Here is a 14,347-nt window from a genome sequence, read left to right as displayed (position 1 = left end):
TGGCTATAAAGGTGGGCCTCTCCCTCTTCCCAGCACAGACCTCAGTGGGCAGCCGCTGTGGCACTCAGCTCTGGAGGGGGGGGGGTCTCCTTCCTCAGGGAGGCAAAATGGCAGGAGGAAGGAGGCACTCATCACGCAATGGGATGCTGAGGAACAGGGAGAAGGCAAGTTCGCTTGCTGGGTGGGATCGCGGCTTGAAGGCAGCCGATTCCCAGTCAGAAGCTGGCTGGTGGAGTTTGTATGTGGTCAAGGAGAATGGCGTGTGTCTGCGTGTGTGAGTGGAAGTGTTTGGATGTGGTCGAAGAGAATGGCGTGTGTCTGCGTGTGTGAGTGGGAGCGTTTGCATGTGGTCAAGGAGAATGGCGTGTGTCTGCGTGTGTGAGTGGGAGCGTTTGCATGTGGTCGAGGAGAATGGCGTGTGTCTGCGTGTGTGAGAGTGGGAGCGTTTGCATGTGGTCAAGGAGAATGGCGTGTGTCTGCGTGTGTGAGTGGGAGCGTTTGCATGTGGTCGAGGAGAATGGCGTGTGTCTGCGTGTGTGAGAGTGGGAGCGTTTGCATGTGGTCGAGGAGAATGGCGTGTGTCTGCGTGTGTGAGTGGGAGCGTTTGCATGTGGTGGAGGAGAATGGCGTGTGTCTGCGTGTGTGAGTGGGAGCGTTTGCATGTGGTGGAGGAGAATGGCGTGTGTCTGCGTGTGTGAGTGGGAGCGTTTGCATGTGGTCGAGGAGAATGGCGTGTGTCTGCGTGTGTGAGTGGGAGCGTTTGCATGTGGTGGAGGAGAATGGCGTGTGTCTGTGTGTGTGAATGGGAGCATTTGCATGTGGTGGAGGAGAATGGCGTGTGTCTGTGTGTGTGAGTGGGAGCGTTTGGATGTGGTCGAGGAGAATGGCGTGTGTCTGCGTGTGTGAGTGGGAGCGTTTGGATGTGGTCGAGGAGAATGGCGTGTGTCTGCGTGTGTGAGTGGGAGCGTTTGCATGTGGTCGAGGAGAATGGCGTGTGTCTGCGTGTGTGAGTGGGAGCGTTTGCATGTGGTGGAGGAGAATGGCGTGTGTCTGTGTGTGTGAATGGGAGCATTTGCATGTGGTCGAGGAGAATGGCGTGTGTCTGCGTGTGTGAGTGGGAGTGTTTGGATGTGGTGGAGGAGAATGGCGTGTGTCTGCGTGTGTGAGTGGGAGCGTTTGGATGTGGTCGAGGAGAATGGCGTGTGTCTGCGTGTGTGAGTGGGAGCGTTTGGATGTGGTCGAGGAGAATGGCGTGTGTCTGCGTGTGTGAGTGGGAGCGTTTGCATGTGGTCGAGGAGAATGGCGTGTGTCTGCGTGTGTGAGTGGGAGTGTTTGGATGTGGTCGAGGAGAATGGCGTGTGTCTGTGTGTGTGAATGGGAGCGTTTGCATGTGGTGGAGGAGAATGGCGTGTGTCTGCGTGTGTGAGTGGGAGCGTTTGCATGTGGTCGAGGAGAATGGCGTGTGTCTGCGTGTGTGAGTGGGAGCGTTTGCATGTGGTCGAGGAGAATGGCGTGTGTCTGCGTGTGTGAGTGGGAGCGTTTGCATGTGGTCGAGGAGAATGGCGTGTGTCTGCGTGTGTGAGTGGGAGCGTTTGCATGTGGTCGAGGAGAATGGCGTGTGTCTGCGTGTGTGAGTGGAAGTGTTTGGATGTGGTCGAAGAGAATGGCGTGTGTCTGCGTGTGTGAGTGGGAGCGTTTGCATGTGGTCGAGGAGATTGGTGTGTGTCTGCGTGTTTGGTAGGGAGCAGCCAGTGGAGGGTCTGGCTGAGGCTGTTGGACGGAGGCCATCCCACTCACGGTACTGTTTGCCTTTCAGAGAGCCAGCGAGGTTTTCCCCAAGACCAGTCGTGAAAGTAATGAAGAGAACAGCCGCACTGAAGCAAGGCAGTTTATTCCTAAATAAAAAAAGCAAAAGCAAAACTGTCTGATTTTTTTATAAAACAAATGCAACACTAAATAAATGTCTTTCAAAATACACCAGCAGTTAAAGTAGTGTTCATTAGTCCCTGCAACTGCAGATGCTTCCCCAGTTGTTGCCGTTTACTATGATGATGTCATAATGCCTGTGATGTCACAAACAGACATGATGACTGAGGGGAAGTGGATGGGGGGGACGGACGGACAGAGAGATAAAAGATGAGAAAGGATGGCAGAGACAGAGTTGACCTTCTGTGAATTGGGATTCTACCCTTTTGTGAAAGTGTTTTGTGTCAAAACTTCAAAGGATTGGCTTAGCATTTTGCACACCCCACACAGCTGCCTTTTGCTGCCTTCCATTTTGTGATGGCGCCTCAACCCTTTCAAACTCCCCAATGCGGCCAGGGGCCCCTGGTCTACAGTGACCGGCAATAGCTTTCCAGCTAGCCTCAAATACACCTGATGGTCAGTGGTTTTTTTTTTGGTTTTTTTTGCTTTACATTTTTTATTGAATTTACTTGATAACATAATTGCGAAAGAATAGATTACAAAACTATGTCAATTCAAAATGCAATACAACTCACCTTGCACTCCTACATATATACACATAAGTCTCCCCCCTCCAATGCCTCTACCTTTTCTAATTTCCTGTTGTACAAAACTTAACATTATACTGTCTTAAAGTTTCCTACTGATTTTTAGAACCTTTTCATTCATATATGCGGAAATCATTCAAATGCTGTCAAAGAAGCCACACTACGGTTATATATATATTTTAAGTAGTTCTTGAACATGTCCCATTTTTGAATAAATTTTTGGTTAACATTACCTCCCAGCCTGTTTGTCATTTGTGCCAATTCAGCAAATTCTACCCATTTGTTCAGCCATTCTGTTTTTGAAGGAACCTTCTCACCCTTCCAGTTTTGCGTAATTAGAATTCTCGCTGCCGCAGTTGCGTACAAAAAGATTTCTTTTACTGTTGTTGGTACTTCTCTGCCTACAATCCCAAGTAAGAACGCCTCAGTTTTTTTTTCGGAAATGTTATTTCAATTTTTTGTAGTTCATCATATATAATATTCCAAAACTTTGTTAATTTTTGGGTAGATCCACCACATATGATCAGGTTTCCTTCAGATACCCCACACCGCCAACATTTATTCGAGATAATTTTATACATCTTACATAACTTTCGGCGTCAAGTACCATCCAAACTGCATCTTCATGAGGTTTTCCTTGATGGTATGACAAGCTGTAAATTTTGTATTTACTTTCCAAAGATTCTCCCAGTCACTCATCTGGATAGGATGACCAAAATCCTGGGCCCATTTAATCATTACTGTCTTTAGCTTCAAGGAGGAGTCGGTACATTCTAGAGAGCAGCTTAGTTTGGATATCCAACAAATTACTTTCCAGTTTTGAGGGTTCTGTAGCAAAACCTGTTTAAAAAAAATCTTGTCTAAAAGTATCATTAGATTGATGGTATTGAAGCCATCCTGCAAGATGTTCCTTAATACCGTTGTAGTTCTTCAACTTTAGTCAGTTTCACATTTGTATAAATGATTCAGCATTGGGGATGCCAGTGATCTGCATTGTTTTCAGTAAAATCCCTGCTGCCCAAGTACTGTACCAGGATTTGCTGGTGTTTTTAGGTAGCATCTGTGTACAGTATTTGAATCAATTTGGGAAATACAAGCTGCAAACTGGGAAGCGTGATCAAACTGCTTTGTTACAATCAAGCGGTATATAAATTTTATGCAATAAATAAAAGTAAAGTAAATCCTGAATGCACATTGGTGCCTGATATGTGGTATAATTACCATAGATTCATGGAGCGGTAGAGTTAGGGAACCCAATGGTCATCTAGCCCAACCCTCTGCAAGGCAGGATCCCAAAGTTTAAAGCCAGCACCTATCTTGCACTGCAAAGCTTCATGTTGGACCCTGTGTTATGGCATCATATTGAGCAGAAGAGTTGCAGCTTGGTGTTAAGCACCTGTTTTGCATGTGGAAGGACCCCGGTTCAGCCCCGCTGGCATCTCCTTGGAGGTTTTGAAGCAGACCTAGGATGCCCACCTGCCATGGATGCTTCAACTGAGATTCCTGCATTGCAGGGGGTTGGACTAGATGACACTCAGGGGTCCCTTCCAATGCTACTGTTGTAGGATTCCAGGCAGGGCTAGCAGAGACTCCCCGGCCGAAATCATGGGGGGCTGCTGCTGCTGCCAGTCAGTGCAGGCAATACTGGTCTAGGCTGTATAAAAAACTTCATCTTGTCCCCCCCCTTTTTATAAGTTTATTAATTTTCCAAAATTAACAACAACAAACAAACAAACAACAAAACCAAAACAGATTGACTTCCCTCTACTCCCTTCCTTCGTTTCATTATTTATCAATATAGTGCATGTCCATTTTTCAGTTTGAACTTTATTTAAATTACTTATTATCCATTCATAGCCAAATTACAAGTAATTTAAAAACCCTGCTAATGTAAAAATACAGTAGCTTCATCTTGGACTGGGCCTAGCAGCCTAGGGCTTGTGTACAAAATTGGCCCCCGCCGCTATATTATTGTTGTTGTTGTTGTTGTTGTTGTTGTTGTTGTTGTTGTTGTTGTTGTTGTTGTTGTTGTTTTAATCTAATCTAATCTAAACTGTATTTGCTACCGGACGAGAAGGCCCGGCGCCTGAGGCCTCCTGCGGTTGCCATAGCGACGCGCCGGGCCTAGTCTGGCCCGCCAGTCCTGCCCGGAGCCACGGCTTTTCCCAAACTGAGGGGCGGAGCTGCGAGACGTGGCAGCGGAAGCAGGAACCGGGCGGGCGCCCGGGTGGGAAGGAGGGAGGGAATATCCATGGCCGGGGCCTGGGCTGGCTTCTCCGAGCAGGAGCTCCGGCGGCTCCAGGGGCAGCGCCGAGGTAAGCAAGGCCGGCCGCGGGAGAGGGGCGGCCGGGGAGGCGGGTTGCGGGAAGCCGGAGCCGGTTTGTTTCGCAGGCAGCTCAGCTAGGCTCGTGGCAGCAGCTGCACGGGGCGCGGGGTCTCTCATAGAAACAGAGAATGGTCGAGTTGCAAGGGACCCCGAGGGTCATCTAGTCCAACCCCCTGCAAGGCAGGAATCTTTTGCCAACGTGGGACTCGAACCCATGACCCTGAGATCGAGAGTCCCATGCAGTACCGGCTGAGCTATTCCAGACCAGATGGGGGGGACGACCACCCACCCACTGTCCCATCTTTCTCATAATCTCAAGGTCCTCCTGGGTGGATTTAATTTAAATCAAATCGATTTAAATCACTAGTCGGTAAGACTTGATTAAATCACTAGTCGGTAAGAGTAGTTTTTACAGTTATACCATAAATAACCGATGTGGTTATACTATTAGATATACATAGACAGATAATTATGAAATTATTTTGAGGTTTAGTAAGTTAACTGTTTTTATTTGTTACAGGTAGGTAGCCGTGTTGGTCTGCCATAGTCAAAACAAAATATAAAATCAAAAATTCCTTCCAGTAGCACCTTAGAGACCAACTAAGTTTGTTCTTGGTATGAGCTTTCGTGTGCATGCACACTTCTTCAGATGTTTTTATTTGGACAGCTTTTCTGCTGTACTTTATTAGAAGGAGAAAAATAATTATTTCCTTCATAACAATTTAAACAATTTATTTAACTAAAACAATAACATTATAGCATATGTATCCATGTTTGTTAACTGATGTGGTTAAAAAATACACTTGAGTTTTAGCACACATGAAAAACTTAAAACATATCCTTATTTCCTGATGAATAGCCTTTGGACGATAATGTAACTTAAATAGAAAATTATCTTTAGAAATTTTTTCCTACAAAAGCATTTTATATTAAAAATCCAATTAAAATTTAAAAATATGATTATTTTTTTTAATTATAAAAAATCATTGATTTTTATCCACCCTGGTTCTAGCCCCATGTTGGGCAAAAGATTCCTGCGTTACAGGGGGTTGGCCACTGTTGCTGTATGTAGGTTTTATTTTATTTGTTTCTTAACCTTATATTTTGGAAATGTACATCCAGTCCCCCCCCTTTGAAATTTTGTGGGAGACCCCAAGAGAGTGGGGCCCTAAGCTATAGCTTATTTAGTTTATACATAAATCTGGCACTGCAGAGAAGTTACACAAACAACCTAGAATCAAAGAGTTGGAAGGGACGCCCGAGGGTCCTCTAGTCCAACCCCCTGCAGGGCAGGAATTCTGCCCACAAACCCCACCTTGGGAGGAGAGGGCGGGTGCTGCTCTTACAACAGTCTGGAATAAGGCCTGTTTGCAAGGGTAGTGGGGGGCTGGTCCGTGAGAGTGAAGGGGGCACTGCCCCACCAACCTCGGCCAGCCCCCACCTGCCTACATCCTGGGGGCGCCCTGGCTGTCGGCTTCTTCCTCATTAGTCTCAGTGCTGCCTTTTTGCAGGACCTAGAAGGGAAGAGGAGGGTGCAGTTAAGAGTGCTAGAGTCCTGTCTAGTCCAGTTGCGTGGGATCAATTCCAATCTGTTACCTCCGAGGATGTGGACAGGCTGCTTGGACGAGTGAAACCAACCACCTGTCTCCTTGATCCTTGCCCATCCTGGCTTATAAAAGGCAGATGTGGTGCCGCAGAGTCAGACCGTTGGTCTCTTTAGCTCAGTATGGGCTGCACTGTTTGGCAGCTGCTTGCCAAGTTTTTCAGGCAGAGGGATTCCCGGCCCCTACATGGAGATGCCAGGGGTTGAATTTGGGATCTTCTGGATGCAAAGCAAGGGCTCCACCACTGAATAACCAAACAACATACAGGATCACGTTCAGTAGAGTAAACCATGCCACCTACAGTGCATTAAAAGTAATTTTAAATTATTATTGTTATGTTCGAAACAAAATAGAAAATTCTTTCCAGTAGCACCTTAGAGACCAACTGAGTTTGTTCTTGGTATGAGCTTTCGTGTGCATGCACACTTCTTCAGATACACTGAAACAGAAGTCACCAGATCCTTTTCCACACCTATCAGCTGATCACCCATTCCCACCACCCTTCTGAGTAATACCCCTCCTCACTCCCCCACTATATTTAAGGATCTGGTGACTTCTGAAAGCTCATACCAAGAACAAACTCAGTTGGTCTCTAAGGTGCTACTGGAAAGAATTTTCTATTTTGTTTCGACTATGGCAGACCAACACGGCTACCCACCTGTAACTGGAATTATTGTTATGTTATTATTGTTATACTCACTCTTGGGTTCCAGAAGCCTGAGGTCTATTCTAAAATGAAATACAAAATAAAAAACTCCTTCCAGTAGCACCTTAGAGACCAACTAAGTTTGTTCTTGGTATGAGCTTTCGTGTGCATGCACACTTCTTCAGAAGAAGTGTGGCAAGACTTTTAAGTGGGTAAACCTTGTATATTTTCTTGTTTACTTAAACAGACTGGGAGTGATTTCTTTGTTAAGAGACAGGTAGATAGCCGTGTTGGTCTACCGTAGTCGAAACAAAATTTAAAAAAATTCCTTCCAGTAGCACCTTAGAGACCAACTAAGTTTGTTCTTGGTGTGAGCTTTTGTGTGCATGCACACTTCTTCAGGTATTTGTTTTGACTATGGCAGACCAACACGGCTACCTACCTGTAACTGTTCTAAAATGGTTCTGGATTAAAGTTTTGCAGTCAATTCTTTTAGGGGAGGGTGGAAATTAATTCATTTCTTTATTTTGTAGCTTACCTTGCCCCATGCATTGGAGCTCCACAGATGTGAAAGCCTAATTTTTGTTTATTCGGGCCATTTAGACCCGCCTCTAGCACCGCAGCATCGGACGGCTCCTGTAAGCAAACACCGCCAACATCTGCAGCGCAAAAAGCCGGTCCAGCAGATATGTGGAGAAGCAGAACTTCCCGATGGAGCAGCCTTGTTACCCGTGGAGCAGAGGCTTTCTGCGCCCAAACAGAAGAGCTCCTCTCCCCAGACGCCTCTCCCACCGCCCCAGTCTCTGACAGCGGGAGAGCAGCAAGATGCCATAAAGCAACAGGTTCAACCCGGAGTCGATAAAACGTGTAACGGTGACCCCTCTACAGTGCCAAGTCATAAACTGGAGAAAAAGAAAATGGAATTGTTAGTAAGTCTGTAATGAAACTCTTAAAATGGTTTTTTATCATCCCAAACGATCTAATTGCAGAGGGGGAATTCAGCGCCGTACTAAGGTGACTGTTCCGTCAGGGCAAGCGTTTTGGTTTGTCAGGCAGAATGATGGCCTCCTCTACCCACCTGCTGTTTTAGGGTTCTCCTGACACCCCACCCCTGAGCCAATTTCAGGGACATAGGGGGAGGGGGGATAAACCCTAAGCTCTTGTGTAGGGCTTCCATTGATGGGACTTATTAACTGAATCCCACCCAGAGTTGTACTGCATAGTAAATTGGAAGATACGTGAAAAGTTGCCGTGGTTTTTAGGGTAATAAATATTGAGGTCTTTTTCTACCCTTTCCTCACCTTGAGGTGCTTTTATGTATAGGGCCAAAGATGACCAGCTCTCCAGTCTTGCTAAGGTGATGAGCATAGTTTTAGAGACCTTTGCATTGGTGCTAGCTCTGCGTCCGTCGTTACAAGGCAATTTTCCTCTTATACAGAGAGCTCTGCACATTGCTTGTCAGTGCAGTTGTACGAAATAGTTTCCAGGCTCTTGACCTTCAGGGAACAATTTCCACAGTGGTGGCCTTCCTGCCATGAAGTCCCTACGCCATTTTGGAGGATTCCGGGACATGTTGGAGAGTGCACACCCATTTCATGTTAGGCACTAGTCATACTTTATGGACTTCCTTGTTGACCTGCATGAAGTTGAGCCGAGGCAACACTCAAAACTTCTCTGTAGCTGCTCATTGCAAGGGAAGATTTAGAGCTGTAGTTTATTATTATTATTTATTAAATTTATATACCGCCCTTCATCCAACGGGTGGTTGAAACAGTTTAAAAGGCACTGATACACAAAGGGTAGAAAACATATTAAGCTGCCTTATAACAAGACAGACCTAGCTCAATATTGTCTGCAGAGGTGAGTAACCTCTAGAACATGGGTAGGCAAACTAAGGCCCAGGGGCCAGATCCGGTGCAATCGCCTTCTAAATTTGGCCCACGGACAGTCCGGGAATCAGCGTGTTTTTACATGAGTAGAATGTGTCCTTTTATTTAAAATGCATCTCTGGGTTATTTGTGGGGCATAGGAATTCATTTCCCCCCCCCCTTCAAAATATAGTCCGGCCCCGCACAAGATCTGAGGGACAGTGGACCGGCCCCCTGCTGAAAAAGCTTGCTGCTCTAGACCTCTAGATGTTGCTGGACAAGTTTCCATCATCCTTGATGATTCGCCATGGTAGCTGGGTCTGATGGGAGTTGTGGTCCTCCAGAAGTAGGTGGACTCCCAAGTTAGCAATCTCTGATCTGTAGTGATGATAGTGTCCCTTTGCCAGTCTTACCTGTAAATGCTTGAGATTGGACCTGGGCCCTTATTCATGCAAAGCTTGTGTTTTACTACTAAGTAACGATTCTTCCGTTCTGTGAGTCAGTCAAGAATAAAGTTTTCAATGAGATCTGTCCTCAAAGGATCAGTTTGCTGCACGGGTTGAATAGCAGAGTTTCTGGTTTCTAGAACATATTTAGGGGGCTCCCGTAGAGAGGAGAGGGGAAGGAAGTCTATGCAGAAATCCTTGTGCTGGTGGGACCATAAGTTTACTGCTTTGGATGCAACCTCAGATTCTGAAACCAGGCTTGGCGTTAAAGTGACTAGTGTGAATTACTCAAATACTATTGAAGCAATTGCAGAATGCATCATTGACTCAGTTACCCTGTGGGCTAGTTTTGTGGGAGAGGGAGAAAGAAGACAATTCCTTGTTAATTCTGTTGCTTTGTCAATGTTCAGGCCAGAGAAGTCTCGGTGGGAGATCCTACAACAGGAGCAGAAGCTTATGGAAGAAAAGAACAAGCGCAAGAAAGCTCTCCTGGCTAAAGCAATAGCGGAAAGGTGTGAAGAATCTTTAGGTGTAATATTTGGGCAGGCCAAAGGAACACAATACCGATTTCCCCCCCAGTTGGGTTGCTGGATCTTAACAAACCCCACCAGTTCATAGCTGTCAACTTTCCCCTTTTTGCGGGAAATTCCCTTATTCCAGTGCTATTTCCCACTGCAAAAAAATGGAAGGTTGACAGCTATGGCCGTTTCCCAATGCAAGAAAAAGCAAGGTTTACAGTTATGCACCAGTTACAATTTGGAAGGTGCAAGCTGGATTGACAAGTGTTTGCTGTGCCTCTCCTTTTAACTTAGACTGTAATCATGACTTCATTCCATTGGGTTCTGTTGAACAAAATGGGATGTAAGTTCATGAGAAAGTTTGGAATCGTGTTGTAATAAGGAACTTCTAAGATGCCAATTACCCAACTCCTACTACCCTTCTGAGAAATACCCCCCACTATTTATTAAGGTCTGGTGACTTCTGTTTCAGAGTATCTGAAGAAGTGTGCATGCACACAAAAGCTTATACCCAGAACAAACTTAGTTGGTCTCTAAGGTGCTACTGGACAATTTTATAAGATGCTGTTATTCATGTGAAAAGGGAGGGCTGGAGAACTGGTCTCCAGCATTACAGATCCAGCTTGAGCTTCCTGGCTTTGTAAAAGAGCTCTTGAACAAATTCTCTGTAGACGTTGAATGAAAAAGTGGTTAAACAGTTTGCTTATACTTAAGCTGGTTATACTAGAAGTTAAATAAAGTTTCCAGGGGGGTTGATAGCTTTGCAGGGAGTATAAAACCTGCCGAATCGTAGATGATTTTAAACACAACCTGCACGCCTTGAACCCTTTCTCCATAATGCAGGGCCAGTCTCATCCTTTCATTAAAATAAACATAAAAATGGAGTTTTTCTGGAATCCTGGTCCATTCTTTGTTTGGAAAGCCCAGGCTTTCCCCTCTACTGTATAAATGAAGAAAAATCACAGCTCTAACATTCCTGAGAAGTTTTAACAAGTCTTCCTTACTGAAATACATGGTAATTTATTACGCCGCGTTGCCAACAAATATGGTCTCTCTCTTCCCCAGATCCAAAAGAACTCAGGCTGAAACAGTGAAGTTAAAGCGGATTCAAACCCAGCTCCAAGCTCTGGATGATATGGTATCTGCTGATATTGGGATCCTGAGAAACAGGATTGACCAGGCAAGCTTGGACTATTCATGCGCTCGGTAAGGACAAAGCACAGAATAAAAATAAGAGATTGACACGTGAGGAAAGTATTCACTTTCTTCTACAGCAGTGGAGGCAAATACACGGCCTGTGTTTTTGGTTGTCCGCCCAAAAAGATTTTTTAAAGTTCCATTAGTATGTGGACACTTGTCTGTTTAGCTGGGCTTACCCTCCTTCTCTGGCCCTACTCCCCCAATCTGCTCTTCATTTCCCTGGAGCAGTTTTTATTATTCTGTAGAACAGCTGATGGGAAACAGCTTAAAAATTTTTTTTTTTCATTCATTTTCAACAAATCAAAACAGTTAAAACATAGTTACAGTAACAAGGTTAAAAATACATAACCGACTACAATAACACACATATAAACTTTTTATAATCATGTCTTTCCTCACTTGATAACACGATGGGAAACAGCTTGGGAAGGCAGCCTTGAGAACGGCAGCTGTCATCACACCCACATTTGCATGAGGGTTGACTATGGGTCAGTGTGGGTCTTGGCTTGAAAAAGGTGGGCCACCATGGGGTCCTTTCTTATAAGGAACAGCCTCCTTTGGAAGGTGGTGGACTCTCCTTCATTGGGAGGGTTTCAAACAGGGTTTGGATAGCCATTTGTCAGGGATTCTTCCCGCATTGCAGGGGGGTTAGGCTCGGTGACCCTTGGGGATCCCTTCCAACTCTACGATTCTGTGTTCCTGTCCGTAGAGCAGACAAAACTTCCCTATTAAACGGTTGTTGTTTTTTCCTTTTCTTCAGGAAGCGTTACGACAAGGCAGAAGCTGAGTATGTGTCTGCGAAGCTGGACCTCCAGAAGAAAACGGAAGTCAAAGAGCAGCTCACGGAGCACTTGTGCACCATCATCCAGCAAAACGAGCTTCGCAAGGCCAATAAATTAGAGGAGTTAATGCAGCAGCTGGACGTGGAGGCGGACGATGAGAATCTGGAACTCGAGATAGAGGTGGAGCGGATGCTGCAGCAGCAGGAAGCGGAAGCGGCGAGGCAGAGGGCTGAGTCCCAGAAGCCGGCTCCGGTCGGCGAGGAAAATGCAGCTTCCCCGGCTGCCGATAAAGGACCGGAGAGTGAAGGCCGCACAGATTCAGAAACATTAGCAGAGCAGCCCACCACTTCCTATTTGGATGGTGAAGGCCAAGCGGTAAACTCTGCTTCAGGGGAAACGACGGCTCAGGGTGGTACATGAACACTAAACCTAATCAGCTAACCTCTGGCTGGCGCCGTTAATCATATTTACCCGTAGGGTTTAGAGGCTTCTTCTCCATGGTGCTAAAAGAGCTCTCTGAAATGTGGCTTTTATCAGCGGCGCTATCTCCATTCGTCTCCTGGATCGCCAGCATACTTGTGTGAGCCTTCTCTCATCTTCTCTGCCCACCTTCCCCGACTTGCTTTCATTGAGCAAACTGCACGTGGTCCTTGGCAATTGCCTTGATATCGGGGATGGAGAACGTCAGGCCCTCCAAGCCTTCCTTCCTGGCCTTCAGAACTCCTTCCAGACTGCACTCCTCACTGGCACTCCTTTGTACCCTGAATGTTTTTGCCTGGCTGGACTGTGTCTTTGAACTCTGACCGTGCCTCTTGTTTGTCTGTGTGGCTGAATGTGTGCAGAAGCTAGCCTGCCGTATGGAGGTCAAGCTTACATTCGCTACACTGCCCTCCACTGGCAGGTTGCCCGCAGAAAATTAGCCGGAAGGGTCTGTGACCCTTCAGCTGAAAAAAGGATCCCTGCCCCCGCTTTATATTTTAAAAATGCAAGCCAGTATGAGATAGGTGCTATCTAAAACACACTCCAGTATATTGGCAGTCCTGTCCTGATAGGTGGTTTTTTTCTTCCCATTACTGTGGTACCTCAGGTTACAGACGCTTCAGGTTACAGACTCCGCTAACCCAAAAATAATGCTTCGGGTTAAGAACTTTGCTTCAGGATAAGAACAGAAATCGTGCTCTGGCGGCGCGGCGGCGGCGGGAGGCCCCATTAACTAAAGTGGTGCTTCAGGTTAAGAACAGTTTCAGGTTAAGAACAGACCTCCAGAACAAATTAAGTTCTTAACCCGCGGTACCACTGTAATGAGCAACAGAGGCTGGTGGAGAGTTGACTGCATGCCGGAGCCACACAGTCCATTAGTGGAAGACGTTTGAAAGAAGCCCAGCTGCAAAATAAGATACATTCATTTCATTCCAAGAAGCGGTTAGAGTCGCACAAACACATGCACTCACTTTGCCATCCACAAAGATCCTTATTGAGCCTTCTCATACCAAAGTCCACACTCTTTAGGACTTACAAAACCTTGTGTGTGCCACACTCATGACATTTGTAACTTAGGCTAGTCAGTCACTCCATAAAATTGGGGACCTTAGTGTTGGCTTCTTTGTATGTGTTCATGCCTCCGTGCTAATGTCTGAAATTCCAACCTCCTTGGCAGAAGTAGGCAACACTTTTTCATATATTGCAGCTTGGTCACTCTGGGATCCCTTCATTCCGCACTCCTCCTCCCCCCTCCAGTAGCAAGCAAGTGCCCCCATTCAGCCAAAACACAGCCAATGCGAAACAAGGAACAATTACCACTGTGCTTGGGGGAACCCCAAAGTTTGCCAAATTACAAAAATTAAACGTTTATTGAAGACCTAAAGGGAGCAACTTCCCATAAAGCTGCCCAGTGAGGTGGAATATCATTAACAAATATTTCTTACTTATGTAGCAAAACATATTTTCACATTTCCCCCCTATTTTATAAAGCTACAAAAAGATGTGTTACTTCTTGTTGTTTAGTCGTTTAGTCATGTCCGACACTTCATGACCCCATGGACCAGAGCATGCCAGGCACTCCTGTCTTCCACTGCCTCCCGCAGTTTGGCCAAACTCATGTTAGTTGCTTCGAGAACACTGTCCAAACATCTGTCCTCTGTCGTCCCCTTCTCCTTGTGCCCTCCATCTTTCCCAACATCAGGGTCTTTTCCAGGGAGTATTCTCTTCTCATGATGCGGCCAAAGTATTGGAGCCGCAGCTTCAGGATCTGTCCATTACTACAGATTGACAAAACACTGTTAATTCATACTGCTAGTAAACAGTAGGCAAATAGTTTTTAGCAAACACAACCAGATTTGTGCAAGAAAAAGAAAACGAGTATAGTCACTGTTAAAAGAACAAAATATAAGTAAGGCCTCACTGTAAGCACTGGGCAAATATTACTTACCAAACAACAGCAATAA

General features: G+C 45.9%; 1 protein-coding gene across 1 annotated transcript; it reads left to right on the top strand.

The window, feature by feature from the left end:
- The first annotated feature begins 4,761 nt into the window (after positions 1 to 4,761).
- Positions 4,762 to 12,984, top strand: GORAB (golgin, RAB6 interacting). Its single transcript, XM_033155962.1, has 5 exons — positions 4,762 to 4,828; positions 7,693 to 8,014; positions 9,814 to 9,915; positions 10,987 to 11,127; positions 11,882 to 12,984. Exons 1-5 carry the CDS (start codon positions 4,765 to 4,767, stop codon positions 12,321 to 12,323), a joined length of 1,071 nt encoding a protein of 356 aa, XP_033011853.1. The 5' UTR covers positions 4,762 to 4,764; the 3' UTR covers positions 12,324 to 12,984.
- The last annotated feature ends 1,363 nt before the right edge of the window (positions 12,985 to 14,347 follow it).

The sequence above is a fragment of the Lacerta agilis genome, chromosome 7 (assembly GCF_009819535.1).
Source record: "Lacerta agilis isolate rLacAgi1 chromosome 7, rLacAgi1.pri, whole genome shotgun sequence".
Taxonomy (NCBI): Eukaryota; Metazoa; Chordata; class Lepidosauria; order Squamata; family Lacertidae; genus Lacerta; species Lacerta agilis.
This window is presented reverse-complemented; position numbering and strand designations above follow the sequence as displayed.

What these genes read in the sequence shown, in the direction of transcription:
- GORAB (XM_033155962.1), top strand. Translation starts at nt 4,765, where the DNA reads ATGGCCGGGGCCTGGGCTGGCTTCTCCGAGCAGGAGCTCCGGCGGCTC. An exon ending in GCTCCAGGGGCAGCGCCGAG is followed by an intron (nt 4,829 to 7,692) that starts GTAAGCAAGGCC and finishes CGGGCCATTTAG; the next exon opens with ACCCGCCTCTAGCACCGCAG. An exon ending in GAGAAAAAGAAAATGGAATT is followed by an intron (nt 8,015 to 9,813) that starts GTTAGTAAGTCT and finishes GTCAATGTTCAG; the next exon opens with GCCAGAGAAGTCTCGGTGGG.